The sequence below is a fragment of the Malaya genurostris genome, chromosome 2 (assembly GCF_030247185.1).
Source record: "Malaya genurostris strain Urasoe2022 chromosome 2, Malgen_1.1, whole genome shotgun sequence".
In the NCBI taxonomy this organism is placed as follows: domain Eukaryota; kingdom Metazoa; phylum Arthropoda; class Insecta; order Diptera; family Culicidae; genus Malaya; species Malaya genurostris.
In genome coordinates, this window is record NC_080571.1 from 317,083,515 (window position 1) to 317,099,561 (window position 16,047).

A 16,047-nucleotide genomic window follows, 5' to 3' on the forward strand; every position below is an offset into this window, starting at 1 on the left:
AATTATCCACACTTGAAAGTTCGCGCGACGCAACCGAACGAACTTCTAAGCTGCTTCTAGAATACATTGTTCAGCTTCTATGCGGCGAGAAAGTTCACACGGAACTTGTTCTGTACTTTCAAGTTGCCAATAGTTCCGCGTGTACTTTTAAGCAACTTCTGATTGCTTGAGTTACAGCCAGAGAAGTTGATGAGTACTACAAAAAAAATCTTCAGCCGTTTTACGTTCGTGTTTCTCAACCTCAATCTTTGGTGCTAGTTATTTCAAACAAAAAAGTAAAATTCCTTTTCTTGGTGCTTTTGAACTTTGATGAAACTTTGCACATGGCTTCAGTATGGCAACTCACGACTGATTTTTAAAAAGGGCGTATGTATTTTTGCATTTCACCAAAAATGCCTTTTCCAAATCGTTGTAATCCGGAAACCGTTAATTGTACAAAAATGGCGTTCAGGAAGAAGTTTTAGGGAATCGATTGGGCACTCTAAAAAAATATACACTGAAAAAAAATTAAATATTAAATAAAATTCATGTACATGTAATAATTGTAGATATAGCAAGCAAACAAACAATTCATGGAAATATAAAAAATGGTGTTATAATTAAATATCCCAGCATCTCAAGAACAGCTATTTTTAGAAGAAAGAATATCATGAACAAATCTATTGCCTTTAACCTGTAGAATAATATCGACAACACGACCAGACACTCCGAAGAAAAATCGGAATAAAAAGTGTTCGTGAGTGATTTACCACGAGTTACCATAAATATAGTGACCCCTTGAAAATGACAAAAACTAGCTATTCGAGCAACACTGTTCAAGTTGCTATGAACTAGTTACCAAGGAGCACCAGAATAAATAAACAAACAGTTTGAAATATTTGTGGAACAATTCCACCGACTTGAATTTTTGTGTCTTTTCCAGTTATTTAGTGAATTCCGGAGAACAAGTAAATAATTTGAATAATGATCGATGCAAATTATGATAAAGCTGAGTGCAGGTGAGTGCTTGAATTTTATTATTAAATTTAATTTTTCTATTTGCAGTTAACATTCTTTCGCCGCCTTCGAAAATGCTTCTGGCCATGGACATGGCCTACAAATAGAGGAGTTTAACAAGTCATTATCCTCCAGTTCCACGGTTACCAAACCTGATCGAGCATGTAGAATGAATACGACTCTCGGGTTCAATGTGGAAGATCATTTTTATATATAGCCAGAGTGAGAAAACGCGACATTTTGCACGGAAACTAAAGCGGTTTCAAGATGATTACTTCCACTGTTTTTGTTATTATACAATTAATTACTACGTAGGTTTTGATCGTATACCGTAATTACCGTATCTATGTAGAAAATATATTATAATATATATATTCTAAATTATACAATGATTTTGTCATATTATACAAACGAAATTAAGAATAAATTGCAGTGAAAAACATTTTCGACTTCTCAAAGACGCTAGTGTTAATAAAAAATTTAAGATATTCTTTAATTATTTTCAAAATATACATATTTTTATTTCATGCTTTAATAACTTTTGCTAATAATTAATCATTTTCATTCTGATTTTGTCAGAAAAAGACATACGATTTTTTCAATATCATGTTATTTTTATTTTCGTTTGTATGTCCTTTAACCACGAGTAAACTTTTTTCAATAAAAAACATTGTTTACGATAGTTGCATAAAATAATTTTTATTTTCCTAATTCGCATTATTTTGAGTTCCAAGTTCGTTGGAATATACCCTCTCCAAACACAGTTGCGCGCTGTAAGTGTACCCATAGGCAAATTTTTCAGTACCACCCGAAAATACAACTTTCTAGCTGCGAATATGAAATGATTAGAGCCTTCCTCTCTGTGGCAGCGACGAAATTGTTTCAGTTCATTAAAGAAAATATACAAATAAATAAAAAAATAAGCCAAAATGACTCTAAACTCCCTGAAATAATAAATTTAATACCTGCCACCGAGCCAACTACACTCAGTGGTTTCGTTTTAAGTGAGAATCTCTCGATTTTGTTTACATTCCTTATGTAGTTACCAAGCCTACTGGTAACTGTTTTTCAAAATCAATAATTTACCAACTTGTGTTGCCAGTTCCAACATTTTCTCAAGCGATTTCGTTTTGACATTACCAGTTACTGAGGGGTAGTTAAATTTGCGATACAGTTTTGATAGTCGAGTGGCAGGTCGTGTCGTCGATAATATTCTACTGTTTAAATGATTATCTTTCAATGAGAACTTGAAATTTCGAATATATCTGTGAATTGTTTTAGCTGTGACTTCTTCATTTTCCAAAAGCCACGGATGGGATAGCCATCAATCTGTAGGTTTTAATAAGAGCTTTGAAATAAAAATTATCAAAAAAAATCGAAACCCTGATTTTGTTTAATTTAATTTTTTTTGTTCTTTTTGAAATTATTGAGAAAAAAAATCCAATTTTTTTTCAGTGTATAGTTTTTTTTCTTCCTGGACGCCATTTTGTACGATGAACGGTTTCCGAATTGTAACGAGACCCGTAAACTGTTTTAGTTGTAACTTCTTCATTTTTCAAAGTGCCATCAATCTGAAGGTTTTAATAACAGCTTTAAAATGAAAATTATCAAAAAAAATTGAAACCATGCTCTTTTTTCATTTAACTTTTTCGGATTATTTTGTAATTATTGAGAAAAAAAATCAATTTTTTTGTTTCAGTGTATATATTTTAGAGTGTCCAATCGATTCCCTACAACTTCTTGCTGAACGCCATTTTTGTACAATTACGGGTTCCGAGTCACAATCTCTCCATCGGTTCAAAACTTATGGTTTGCCTTACCGAAGCCATGTGCAAAGTTTTATCCAAATCGGAGAAGGTCGAGTCTGATGATCTGCTAAGCATTTCTGGAATTGCTTATATATAAAGTATTCGAAATACGTACCTGTGAATAAACGTTTATTATACATTTCAAAGTGTTGTTGTGTATAATGACGTAAATGTAGTAGAATTAAATAGTTTTAAAACATTATTCGAGTGAATGGAAACAACATTATAGTTTACTTATATTCTTGCGAAACAGTTCACTTATTTTGATGTTACCGCATGGAGAAAGATATGAACACTGCTTAAGGATCAAGAGTAAACCAAGTTAACTTGTGTTGGTAATTTGTGTAATATGTACATTTCATTCGGTACGTATGTCATAGATGTATGAATTCATATATGCAGTGCAACCAGTTCATCAAAGTGGCTTGCACGATTGCGTTTTAAACAATCTTTTTTAACAATAATGTATTCTCAAATGAATGTTAAGTCTGACTTTTTGGATGAAATATCAGTTTTGATCAATTTTTCAATTTGAAAATTGTTTACATTTTATGAATGTGGATTTTATTTCCCTAATAAAAAAGTTAGCAACACTGCTTCAATTCATTTGTATTAGATTGCGCTACACAAATTGAGCAAAACTAAATATTTTCTGTTACAAAAACAGTTTTCCGAAAAAATAAATAGTTTTACGACAACCTTCCATATCCATTGCCTTTTGTGTGTTAAATTAAAGAATCCTATTTTGCTGAACTCTGAAATTTCAATCGTTTCCTATCGAGTTTCAAAGTTGTCCCACGATACAGTAACCCACAGCGAGCTCGTGCCTACCGATCGCGGTGTAATGGCACTCCACTCGATCACGCTCATAGGCCTGTCCATGCGGCGAAGACGGCGGAAGACACAGATATGAGCGGATGGCGTACCTGAGGAAATACTCGTATCGTGCCTACCAACATAATAAATATAAGATCTCGCCACCGAACGGAGTCAGTATTCAAAGAGAAGCTACACAAGAAACTTGATTATAAAAAGTAATACAAAACAGAAGTTTGTGAATCAGAAGAGTGAAATTAACGAAGCAACAAATCAAAATGAAATATTCGAAAAGTGCAAGTGCATTGTTTTTTGGGGTGGCGATAGTGTTCCTAGTGGCCACTTGTGTCAGTGAAGCAAAACCGATCGACGCGTGGGATCAGCTGTCAGCCGTCGGAGGCAAAATGTTCTACAAAATGTTGGAATATCTGGGCGATTACGACGATCTTGACGACGACAGTGTGTTAAGAAAGCGGGAAGAACCGGCCACTTTGCTACTGCCCAGTAATCGGGTAGAGTACGGAGTTAAAAATGACAAATGCAAACTGCCAGTACGGAAGGGAGTTTGCCGAGCACTTCTGCCCAGGTGGAGGTGAGTAAACGAATGAGTAACGGGCGGAACTAGGGTTTATTTTGTGACGCCGTACTACGATGCAATAGCGTGCATCACGGTGAAAGTATCGCGTAATACTGGCCGGGAAGTTGTGGTGAAATCTCCCAAATATAGCAAATAGGAAGATGTATTAGGTCTGTTGTGTATCCAATAACTGTATTATACACAGTTGAAAACAAACTATCGATTATAAACAAATGTTTTTAAAGGTACAATGCTTCAAATAGTCGAATTTTGCACTGCCTGAAGTCAACAATAATTGTATTCTTCTTTAGTGACGGTTGTAGCTTTTGTTACTTACACTTACACGATCATTAAAAGTGTCATTACTAAAAAATAATATCATTTTAATGAACGTTTATGGTGCAGTTTTCTATGCAAATTTAAAATATCATTACTCAGTCATCATTAGAAATGACAAAAATATTGCTCGTGAAAGGGCCGCTGTTGACTTTATTCACTCATTTCAAATCGATCTATTTTTTTGTTTTGTTTCGTTTTGTGAACCGTTTTATTTCATCGACTGACTTGGATGATACGTGAAAGTAAACTCTTCAAATCTAACTACAAGAAAGCATTTCCACTCACCTTGCCAAAAAATCAAAGTCTTGGCATTACATTCCTCTTATGGAATTAAGCCTTTCAGTTTCAACAGGGTAGCCAATTCTTAGAGTACATTGCGTGGTTAGTACTACGATCCTACTGACAATGAGAATCCGGCAAAACAATTCTGAGATTTGCACAGCCGAGCGCTTGGTAATTGTCTCGGCAAAATGTATGATTACTGAGAATCTCGGCAATCCGGCTGTCAATTATTGCCGAACTTGTCGGCAGCAATTTTGCTGTTAGCTCGGCAAAGGCGATTGGCACATTGTCGTAAAACTGAATTACCGGTAGCGAAACCTGAAAATGAAAAATGGAACCAAGAAAAGGAAGATTCTTCCGAAAATTTTCATATCGGCAGTAGTGATTTGCAACGATTTTTTTGTTTATTCAATAGTACTAATAGATACCAGCAATGAAAACAAACTCGGAGTAGAAGAATATCGATTTCAAAATGATTACTACTACTTTTTTTAGTGTAAACTACAATTCAACATGGAAAATCTTCAGAAATGTGTGAAATTGGGTAAGGTTAGGTTTTTTCGGACCAGCATTTTTTTAACAGAAACCAGTGCAATAATGATTTCTCGAACAATAGACTGTTTAGCGATCAAATACCATTTATTTTAGATATTTCCGGGCATTTGAAAAATGGTATTGAACCAAGTATAATGCTCTTCTCTAAATAAACGTTAGTTTTCGCACAATAAATTAAGATCAACATTACCACACATTTTCTTCCACTTCTACTATGATGTGAAGTAATTAAAATTTTTCCTGCCGATTTGACAGCTCTTGCTGAAAGTATCATCTCTAAACAAGCAGCGCCTCTACGTTTCAAGGCAGCGTCATTGTGCCAATCAGGATTGAATCATGAATTTCCGAGTCATCAGTATTTGAATATAAAAAGTATTTTTTTCATTATTGTATAAAATGAATATTAGGGTGGGACAAAATATTAATATCAGCTCCACCAAACTTTTCGTGTTCTTTTTGGGTCCCATGAGCATCATGCAAAATTTTAGCTCGATCGGAGAAACTATATTTTCTCGCCCGCGGTTTAAAGTTTGTATGGGATTTAGTATGGAGAAATTCACTTTTTATTAAAAAATCGACTGGAGATCAACCTATGAACTCTAAAAATCAGTGCATGTGTTATTTTCGTAGTAAATTTATCGAGCAGGAAAACTTTAGAAGACAGCGAAACAATCCGCAATTTGTAGAAAGTGTTATTAAAGGAAAACCGACTCAAGGTCCGAACAATGGCTCACTCCTTAATATAAAGACTGTTCCAGAAAGTATGGACGCACTTTGATTTCGCTGTAAATAATTCACAAGTGTTAGCTATTCAAATTTTATTCGATATACTGATAATATTAGAATACACCAACAGAATATCATTCTCAACATTTGCTTTCGGCTGCCGAGACATGTTTCCTAAGATGTGCCTTCGTTAATGCCCAAAATTCCTCAATTGGTCGAAGTTGTGGGCAATTTGGTGGATTCGTGTCTTTTGGGACGAAAGTGACATTTTTGGTAGTTTACCATTCTACCGTTGATTTCGAGTAGTGGCAAGAAGCAAGATCTGGTCAGAAGACAACAGGATCCTTGTGGCTTCGAATCATGGGTAGAAGTCGTTTTTGTAAACATTTCTTGATGTATATTTCGCTGTTCATTGAAGCAGTGGTGATGAAGGGTTTCGAAATCTTACCGCAGCTACAAATTGCTTGCCAGACCATAGCTTTCTCACAAAATTTTTCGACTTCAATCGATGTCTCGGACTGGTTTAACACTTGCCCTTCTCGCACCGTATTATATTGTAGTCCCGGCAAGGATTTGTAATCGAGTTTTACGTAGGTTTCGTCGTCCATGATTATGCAGTTCAAATTTCCAGCAAGAATCGTATTGTACAGCTTTCGAACCCTCGGCCTGATCGATGCTTCTTGTTTCGGACTACGTTTTGGTTGTTTCTGCTTCTTATAGGTTCGAAGATTCAAACGTTCTTTAGCACGAAGAACATTTCACTTCGAAGTGCCCACTTTTTTGGCCACACCCCGAACTGAAACCTCATTTTTTTGCTCGAACGCCTTCAGTATACGTTTATCCAACTGAGGGTTAGCAGGACCTTTTTTTCGACCCGTTTTCGGTTTATCCTCAAAGATGTTATTCTCATCGAACTTCCTGATTGCATTTCGAACGGCTTTTTCACTTACTCCTTCCATTTTTGCTATCTTTCTCGGTGACAGCCCGCGTTCTGTGCACCATTTTTATACAATTTTTCGACGTTGTTCTGCTGAAAGTCCACGCATTTCGAAACAAACGAGTGAAAACGAATAAACAACTGCACAAGTGGTTAGAGAAGAAAAAATTGACAGATTCTGAACCATTGCGAAATGGCAGCGGTTTTTGGTTGCGTCCATACTTTCTGGAACAGTCTTTATCTAGCACCACTGCTGCTAGTAGTGGTAATATGATTGTGCTTTTTTTTATTATGCCATAACGGTTGATTTGAGTTGTTTGATGTATTCACAAAAGTTTCTCAGCTGAGTATGAGGATTATTTTTAGGTGACAAGCCATGTTCCAAAGCTCACTGTGACACAAAAAAGTCTAACTTTTTAATTTGAAGAAATAGGTTCTTGGAATCTTCTACAATATTTTAGATAAACTTAAATCCAATAACTTTGCCGAATATACAAACTCTCTATTTCTTATAGTTTAGAAGATATAGATGGTACTATTTTATGCAAACAAAAACACAATTTACATGACTTTTTGTGTCTTTCAGTAAGGTTTGGAGCATGGTTTGTCACTTAAAAATAATCTTTATACTCTGCTGAGTAACTATCGTGAAGACATCAAACAACTCGGATCAACCGTTATAGCACATTAAAAGGAAGTCACATCATATTACTTTCACTAGCAGCAGTGGTGCTAGATATATTAAGAATTGAGCCATTGTTCGGACCTTGTGCCGGATACCCTTTAATAACTTTTTCTACAAACGTCGGATTGTTTTGCGGTCTTCAAAAGTTTTTTTCCTCGTTAAATTTCCTACAAAAATATCACATGCACTGATTTTTAGAGTTCATAGGATGATCTCCAGTCGATTTTTTTTTTGTTAAAAGTGAATTTCCCCATACTAAATCCCATACAAACTTTAAACCTCGAGCGCGAAAATATAGTTTTTCCGATCGAGCTAAGATTTTGCATGATGCTTATGGGACTCAAAAGGAAAACGAACAATTGGTGCAGCGAGAAAATAAACCTTTTCATCTTTTTCCCATACAACCTTGTCCCACCCTAATGAATATCACACATAGCTAAAGTTGCGGAGCGTGGATGTTTTTTTGATGTTCCCTAAAGAAAATTATATCTAGTGCTTTTCAATGCCTCTACCTGGAAATAAGCAGATATTCGTGAGTATAATGAAAAGAGATAGTTTTTTTATTAACTACACACTAAGAAAATTTCGCAGAATTCGGTAATTTTTTACCGAATTTTCTGAACGTTCGGTAATCAGTTCAGTAATTAAATTGATTACCGATCGTTCGGTAATTGCTGAAGTGTCAAACAACTACCGTTAACTGTAAACCAAATGGATCTAACTGATTGTTCAGTAATTTTTTGTTTGTCTGTTTTCTTTTGGTTAAAATTCTGGATTTTCGGATTTCAAAAAACAACACAAATTTACAAAAACGAATGAAGAAAATTCCAACCTGTTGTGGCTATGGTTTTATTCCACGAAAAAAGGGTCAAATGTTTTCCGGTTGACCGGAATTATGAGCGCCTTCCAAAACACTGCACAATCCGTCGAGTTCACCAGAAATTATCCTCGACCGATTTGTGTAGGCAGCAAGTGGAAAAGTGATTTATTATTTTCTGCCTATAAGTAAACAAAAAGTTTTTAGTGGTTCTAATGTTTTAAAAACTTTAGCACCTGTACCTCAATCCATTCGATGTACTCTTCAAGAATTTTTTTGTTTGGTTAATAAAAAGACACTTACTGAAAATTTTAATAACTGTTTGACAGTTAGTTTAACGACAATCAGTTTTGAAAGAAGTTCGGTTATTGGAAGATAATTTTACCATACGGACAGTATGGTTTTTACCCTACTCGGCGGCTATTCAGATTTACCGTATGAATTGTATATCTATTTACAAAATTCTGTAACGAAAATTTACGTCAAATTGATCGTCCGGTAAAAAATTGCATAATTATTGTAAAATATAACTCATGTACCGAAATATCGGTCATTTCTATAGATTACCGAAATTTCTCGTCAAAATTATTACCGAACAAAGGAATTAATTCTTAGTGTGTACGTTTTCACGAAATATCCCAATCTTTTTCCTTAATCAAATTATAATGTTTTCCATCGCGAAACTCCACGATTGGTGGCGACGTGGTGTTTTGCGTGTCTCGCCGAGTTTCAGTAAAAGCTAACACACTGCTCGAAATCTCGGCAAACGGCTGACAAATTCGGTGTAATATTATGCCAAACTTCGGCAAAAAAAAACTCGCTTTACCGAGAGATCAGAATAGTTCGGAAATTCAATAAAATGCCGAGCTCGGAGAATCTGTTTTGAGTATGTACGACAACTGGCTTGTAAGACCAGCACCCGATGATGCATCGAACGGCCAACCCGGACCGAAGTAGTTTATATTAATGAATCTTGGCAAATTAGTTTGTAATAATGAACATTTTGACAACAAGACAGGCTTTTGGGGGTTCCTATCAATTTCTGAAAAGCTAAATTTATTATGAACATACTATATTAAGTTTTCTTTTTGAAGATCTTCAGTTTCTGAGCAATAATTTATTGATTGATACTTACGATTGAAAAGTCACATAATTATAATGTACCGACCATCAAAAATCGTGTTTAATCGCGTGAAATTTTTCTTATTCATTTGATGAATGGATTTGCAATCAATGCGTTGGTCTGAAAATAGTAATATTTCAAAGATGTGGGCTTACTCGTAACAGCGATTATAATCTTATGTAGGGCTATTGTACCAATAGTCAACTCATTAGTAGAGTCGCCATATTATTTTGCCAATTACTCGACTTTCAACTTTAACCGCAGATAAAATTGTTCAATACTTCTGTTATAGCGACGCGAAAACTCGAAGCGAATGCACCTATTTCCATCTTACTATTTCAGTCGATCTATCAAACAGAGACAACAGATCTCACTCTAACTAGTGGTTTCCGTATATAAGATGACTGCTGGTTTCCGTATATAAGATGACTGGAGTCGTTACCCTATAGCAATTTTAGCCAGACGTTTTTAAGGTTAGGTCTAGGTTAGGTTAGGTAATTGTATTTATTTTTTTCACATTCTTAGTAATAGACTGACCAAGACTATAGTGAAGACAAGCTGTTTGGCTGTCACACCCTGAGAAACTAATAAACCTTCAACGAATTCGAACAAAACAATTGACTAATCAAATTCTCTCGTTGTTTTTTTTTTCAGATACGACCCGGAGTCCAAAACATGCCACGAGTTCACATTCGGTGGTTGCGACGGAAATGCCAATAACTTCCTGACGTACGAAAAGTGCATGGACACGTGCAAAGGAGTGTGATCAAGGCGGCGGATTTCTAGCTGACCGCTCCAATCGATCCCAGGCAAAACCTTGCGGTACAAATTGATATTCCGGATAACGGATTTTTTTTTACGACGGGGAAGGGCGTCCACTGTGCACCCTGGATCACTGGAAACGTCCATTGGACACACTGATTCGATCGAAAACCCGCACCCGCGATCAACTGCCCCACCAAGTGATACTTTTTAGGCTTTAAGCTGAAAGCTGAAATGCGTTGAACTTCTAGTATTATATACACGTTTACACACTTTCGTTTTAAGATATTTATTTAATAATAAATAAACAGTGTAATAAAATCTACAATTCTTACTGATCAGTAGCTTTCGTCTGGTTTATTGAAACACGTTGTCCGAAATAAGTTCGTCGTGTTCTATAATAATTATTCGCTCTCTATTATTGTTTGTTTTTTTTTTGTTCTTTCAATTTTATACAGTATGTATTCAACATGCGTTGTTCCAAAAAATTGGTTACAATGCTATACTAGGCTTTACATTCGATTAAAGATGAACTTTATAATTATTGAAAAATAAACGAAAAATATTAATCATCAATTGTCTGTTACTGTCCAAAAAAACAAAATAGCTGTCACATAACAAAAGTAAATAAATGTAAATCTTTATATTAATTTAATCAGCATCAGCTCTACGAAACAGCTTTATATACAGAAATGCACAACAATTTTGAGCTCGTTAAGTAAGACTAAACAACCACAGAAATGGACAAAACATATCCGGAAGAAAACAGAATAACCAGGTTTCCAAAATCTAGTTGTCCAAGAGGAATGCTACCAACAGTATTCTAACGCTAGAGTTTTGCTCAAACTTGAATGACTTGAAATTTGAAGACTAAAAATCTATTTTTCTTTTTGATTGCATTTTAAGATTTACAATGCTGGGTACGGACCGTTTTGTGGGCATTCAAGGTATCATTCCTATTAGTAATGTGTCTTTGCACTTTCTACATAGTTTAAGAGTTACAACAATCTGCGGCATTAATCGAGCCCCGTGGAAGAGAACAAAAAACCGTAAGTAAGTAAGCAGAATCAGCATGACATGACAGGTTGACTCTACCCGGGCGGCACATGCGGTTAACAGCTGATTTCCGTCGTTACGCCCTTGATCGATTCCGAGCTGAAATGCACACAACCTGCATTGCCGACCAGAGTCCAAACGTACGGGATGAAAAATTCCTCCGGCGCGTCCTCTTCGACGTATTTGAATTTGAGGTCTGGAAATTTCTGAAAAACAAAATAAATTTCAGAACTCACTTGAACGTTTGTTTAACCGACAGGATAAAAAAAACAACTCACCCTCAGTCGGTCACTGGACCATTGACTAGCTCCTTTCGATATCACTTCTAACACTTCATTCACCCCCAGTTCCCCGCGCTGATCCTGGACCCGTACCAGTCTGGACGAGAAAAATCCTACAACCTAAGAACAATGCAAAATTATTACCCACCAGTCCAAGTTCCGACACTTTCTTCGGTGAAACAAACCATATCAATGTTCTGAATAATATCCTGAAACGCCGAGTGGCTTCGGAAGGCCTCAAACACATTTCGTTTGTACAGCAAAGTGTACACTAGATTTGGACAATAAACCAACTGATGCGATAGACAGGAGTTTAGTATTTCCAGCACCATCCGGAGTACCTCTTCCAGCACGGAAAGATCCTGTAACTGCAATAGTGGAATCAAGTTCGAGTTGGAAATGAAAAGTTTTTGCAACAAAATCGTGGTCCTACCATGTCATCCGACGTCGACTCCGTTACGGACATATTGACGTTACACGCACTTCCGTTGGCAGATTGTTTCAATTGCTGATCAAGCCGAGCATGCTTCTTGGCCAGAGTTTCAAACAGGCTAACTAATCGCTGGGCCACGTACGGATGTAGGGAACGGAACTGACCCGACATGTTGGCTAGCGCAGCCAAGCAGTTGGTGTGTAAATATTTGTCCCGCATCTTAAGCATGTTGTATTGAATAGTTCGAATCACTACCAGGATAAGCAGACCGCCGAGAGAAATTTCACTAATCGATCTTTCGGTGTACCACGTAATGTTTTTGAGGATCTAAAATTCAAAGAAAATTTCATCATTACTTCAAGTCGAATGATAGCCGGAAATCTCCCAACTTACAATTTGATGTACACTTCGGTTGAAGTTATCGTCCTCACTGAGAATTAGTAGCACAATCAACGACATGTAGATGTGATGTGATGTACTGTCCGGGGCATGATAAAGAGTTTGAAGGATAGGAATCACCTAGAAGGCGAAATCAAATATCATCGAATCGCACTAAAATATTTATTCTATAAATTTTCGCGCTCAACCCACCAACTGCTGCAGATTCTGCTGAGCCATCACGTACTTGTAGAATCTTTGGTTTCGATGCAGCAACAGATAGAGCAGCAAAGTTGCCTGATCGATCGTCACTATTCGGCACAACGTGTTGTACAGGGAAGAAAAGTCTATTTTGAAAGTGATCGGTTCGTCTTTCGGAGAATCTACGAAATAGAAAGACTTCGTTCAGTGACTGTCTCACATCGAAACATAAACACAGCGATATTCACCCTGTGAATCACAACAACCGAACAGACTGGTCCGGTACGAGTTTTCCTTTGTAGTGCAGTGATTTGTCAGTATTAGAATCAAGAGTAGGCTCTGATTGGCCAACGGATAGTGCTCAGTAAAAGCGGTAGGTAAGTCGTGGGCAGACAAAACGTCCGGTTGTTTACGTGCAAACGTCAAAATAGACCACAGCGATTCGGCTATTCCGAACACGAATGAACCACCACTACCGAAGCCAAACATCGTCGACGGTGCCTGCATCATTCGACTCAAGAAGTGAAGTAAAGCGCTCATCAGCGTATTCGCATGTTGGCATTTGTAAATAGTCCTGAAAGAACACATGATGAAGTGTTTGTTAACAAAAATGTAGATAATGCACCCCAGCGAATCCTACCTGAATATTGCCGATTTGTCCGTTCCATGCTGGGAAAATTGACTAACCGACAACAGTACGATCAAACAGTTCACAGCTTCCAAATGCAGATGATATGTGAATTCTCTGAAATATCATAATATTGATCCATCATTTCCCATCGATAGCTTAAAATAGATAGACATACTTCACCGGTATTACAACAATAATGTTGACCAATGCCTCCAGAAACGTTTCGAATCTCGTTCCCTCAACCAGCTTGGCAATCGCTGTTTTCGTGTCAGCAATTGTTTTAGGATCCACGGTTACTGCCGCAACGGCACCTGCTCCCGCTTCTTCGGCTTCATCCCGATTTAAATGCTGCAAACTTTCGTTAGTTGGGGTAGCCTCGAAGTGTTGGAGAAGCTGATATTCTGAACCAGTTTCAATCATATACTTGATCAAGCATCGAATTATGAACAAAGCATTGAAAGCCTGCCAAATGTGCACCGAACTGTAAAACGAAACGAGAATTATGACACTATTTTTAAACCATTTTCCAGCTCAAGCTACCTTTCCGCATCCGATAGTGCCAGTAATTCTGAAACCTTAATCAGATACAGACTGATCAAGGATCCAAAGTTTCCAGTCGATAAGTTATGGCTTATAAAACTTTGGCATAGTGATTCCAGTCTCGAATCCAAGCTTAACTGCTCCTGGCTATAAATCAAAGAAATCACAAATTGAAAATGTGTAACCAACACCAAATCATCGCTTCTTCCGATAAGAAACAACCCATGCTGATAAGAATGACAACAACGTACCTGTTCGTCGGCAGATTGATGTGATATTGAAGGAAATTGTTCCAGAATTCATCGTTGTACACCGGAATATGTTCCTTGCCAACGAATCGCTTGAGATATTCGTTCTCGGCCAGATCGACCTGTCTACTCACGTTCGTTCCCATGGTAAACCGAATGGCATTAATCTCAGGTGGAGTTTGCAACCCTCAAGGGTTCAATTTTTGCGTATTTAAGGTACAAAAATTTATTCCGTATCCGAAATGGTGTCTGACGATGAGTAAATAAGTATACACAGATTCTGCCGATGACAGTGCCACAGCTGCACAAAATTTTGCTGACGTTTAGCCATCATAAAAAAATACCGAACACAAAAAAAACGCGAGGCGACGACTTTTCGAAACCACATGCTTAGAATGGAGTACTCAGATTTTACTAGTTTCGTTATCGCTTGATTCCAAATGAAACTGCTGTTAATCTGTTTGTTTGATACCTGTTTTTAAATAAATAAAATTAAATAAATTTATACAAATACCATTTGACCAGCATAATGAACCATTCCATATATAACCCAAACCATACTCTATAACGTTTGACGATATAAAGTATAGTTAGTTTATGGTATTCGTTCAAATACAATATTTGATTCGTTTATGCGGTAACGTTATTGAACTGAATCACCGTAGCTAAGTGCGAACCAAACTCAGTTTCATGAAAATTGTTTGTTTAAGTCACAGGAGGGCAGACATCCAAGTAGAGAAATTTAACGGTCGTTCTAAAAAGCTATCATCAAGTAGCAATTCTACTGTGAAGGGGCTTCAAGCAGCCCAATAATCCCTAATGGGCTCTTGTGATCGAGCTTTACACAGTTTTTTTTTTGAAGAAGTTTGTTCCAACTTGGATGTCTGTTCTCTGTGCTTTGATATACAATATTAACCAAGCTTGATTTTTAGCCATAATGTTTTTTACATACTTTAATGGGGTTTCGAAAGATAGTTGACTTATTTGATCGTTGAGTTTACCCGATTAAGGTAAAATTAAAACAAAGACATCATATTAACAAGATAGCCTGCTCTCACGTTTCTCGAACAAATCATTAGCAATATTCTTTTTTGCGAGCATCAGCCCTCAGACGAGTCCTCATCGAACACACTGCAAATTTACAACTCTATTTTTACATTGTTAATGTATAATTACACTAATCCTACATACTTTAAAGCAATGTGCAATAAATTTGAATTCAAAATGTAACTGAGCATTGTCTTATAACAACCTTCCGCCGTGGTATATATCGACATTCAATGCTCTATTTTGAAGCAACGAAACTTTAATAATAACAGTGCAAGAAAATTGAATAGCTGCATTAAATCAATCAATATGTTCCGGTAGTATAGAAGTAAAATGGATCACCGAAGAAAATTTGCCTTTTACTAACATTGAAACATTCGAAATAACACCATTCACATTGTGCAGTGTTATGTATTGGTAACATATATAAATGTTATGTAAAATTGTGAAAAGACTATAACACAGACTAACAGACAGGACACTCAAATTAGATTCTTCAATCATGTTAACGGACATTTCAAATAGTCCTTTATTTGGGACAGTACACACTTAAAACCATTTCTTGAGCTCGGCATAATAAAATGCCGAAACTGATCAGCAACACCTAAATTTGCTGATTGCTCAGTAATCAATACGCATGTTTCTGAACTTCGTTAAATGCATTCACTGATATTTCGGAAAAATGCTTCACTTTGCCGAAATTTGGCATAATTGCTTGCTGAATTTATCAGTAAACAACAGATATGCCGACATCAGCAGAGACGTTTGCCGAGATTTCGGAATATGCGCTAGCTGTTGCCGAGATTCAG

At 36.6% G+C, this 16,047-nt stretch overlaps 2 protein-coding genes across 3 annotated transcripts; one reads left to right on the forward strand and one right to left on the reverse strand.

Annotated features, from left to right (window-relative positions):
• Nucleotides 1-3,740: 3,740 nt before the first annotated feature.
• LOC131431214 (kunitz-type serine protease inhibitor HNTX-03141017-like) lies at nucleotides 3,741-10,767 on the forward strand. Its single transcript, XM_058596795.1, has 2 exons — nucleotides 3,741-4,212; nucleotides 10,316-10,767. The coding sequence occupies exons 1-2, from the start codon at nucleotides 3,899-3,901 to the stop codon at nucleotides 10,425-10,427; spliced, it is 426 nt and encodes a 141-aa protein (XP_058452778.1). The 5' UTR covers nucleotides 3,741-3,898; the 3' UTR covers nucleotides 10,428-10,767.
• LOC131431213 (dymeclin) lies at nucleotides 10,743-14,500 on the reverse strand. 2 transcript variants are annotated; one of them, XM_058596794.1, is made up of 11 exons: nucleotides 14,195-14,500; nucleotides 13,944-14,090; nucleotides 13,579-13,884; nucleotides 13,413-13,517; nucleotides 13,021-13,346; nucleotides 12,785-12,954; nucleotides 12,587-12,712; nucleotides 12,194-12,520; nucleotides 11,946-12,122; nucleotides 11,758-11,880; nucleotides 10,743-11,685 (listed from the first exon to the last, which is right to left on the reverse strand). In XM_058596794.1, the coding sequence occupies exons 1-11, from the start codon at nucleotides 14,335-14,337 to the stop codon at nucleotides 11,536-11,538; spliced, it is 2,100 nt and encodes a 699-aa protein (XP_058452777.1). In that variant the 5' UTR covers nucleotides 14,338-14,500; the 3' UTR covers nucleotides 10,743-11,535. The 2 variants fall into 2 exon arrangements, with proteins under 2 accessions (XP_058452777.1, XP_058452776.1); XM_058596793.1 differs by having other exon boundaries at nucleotides 10,744-11,685; nucleotides 11,946-12,128.
• Nucleotides 14,501-16,047: the final 1,547 nt, after the last annotated feature.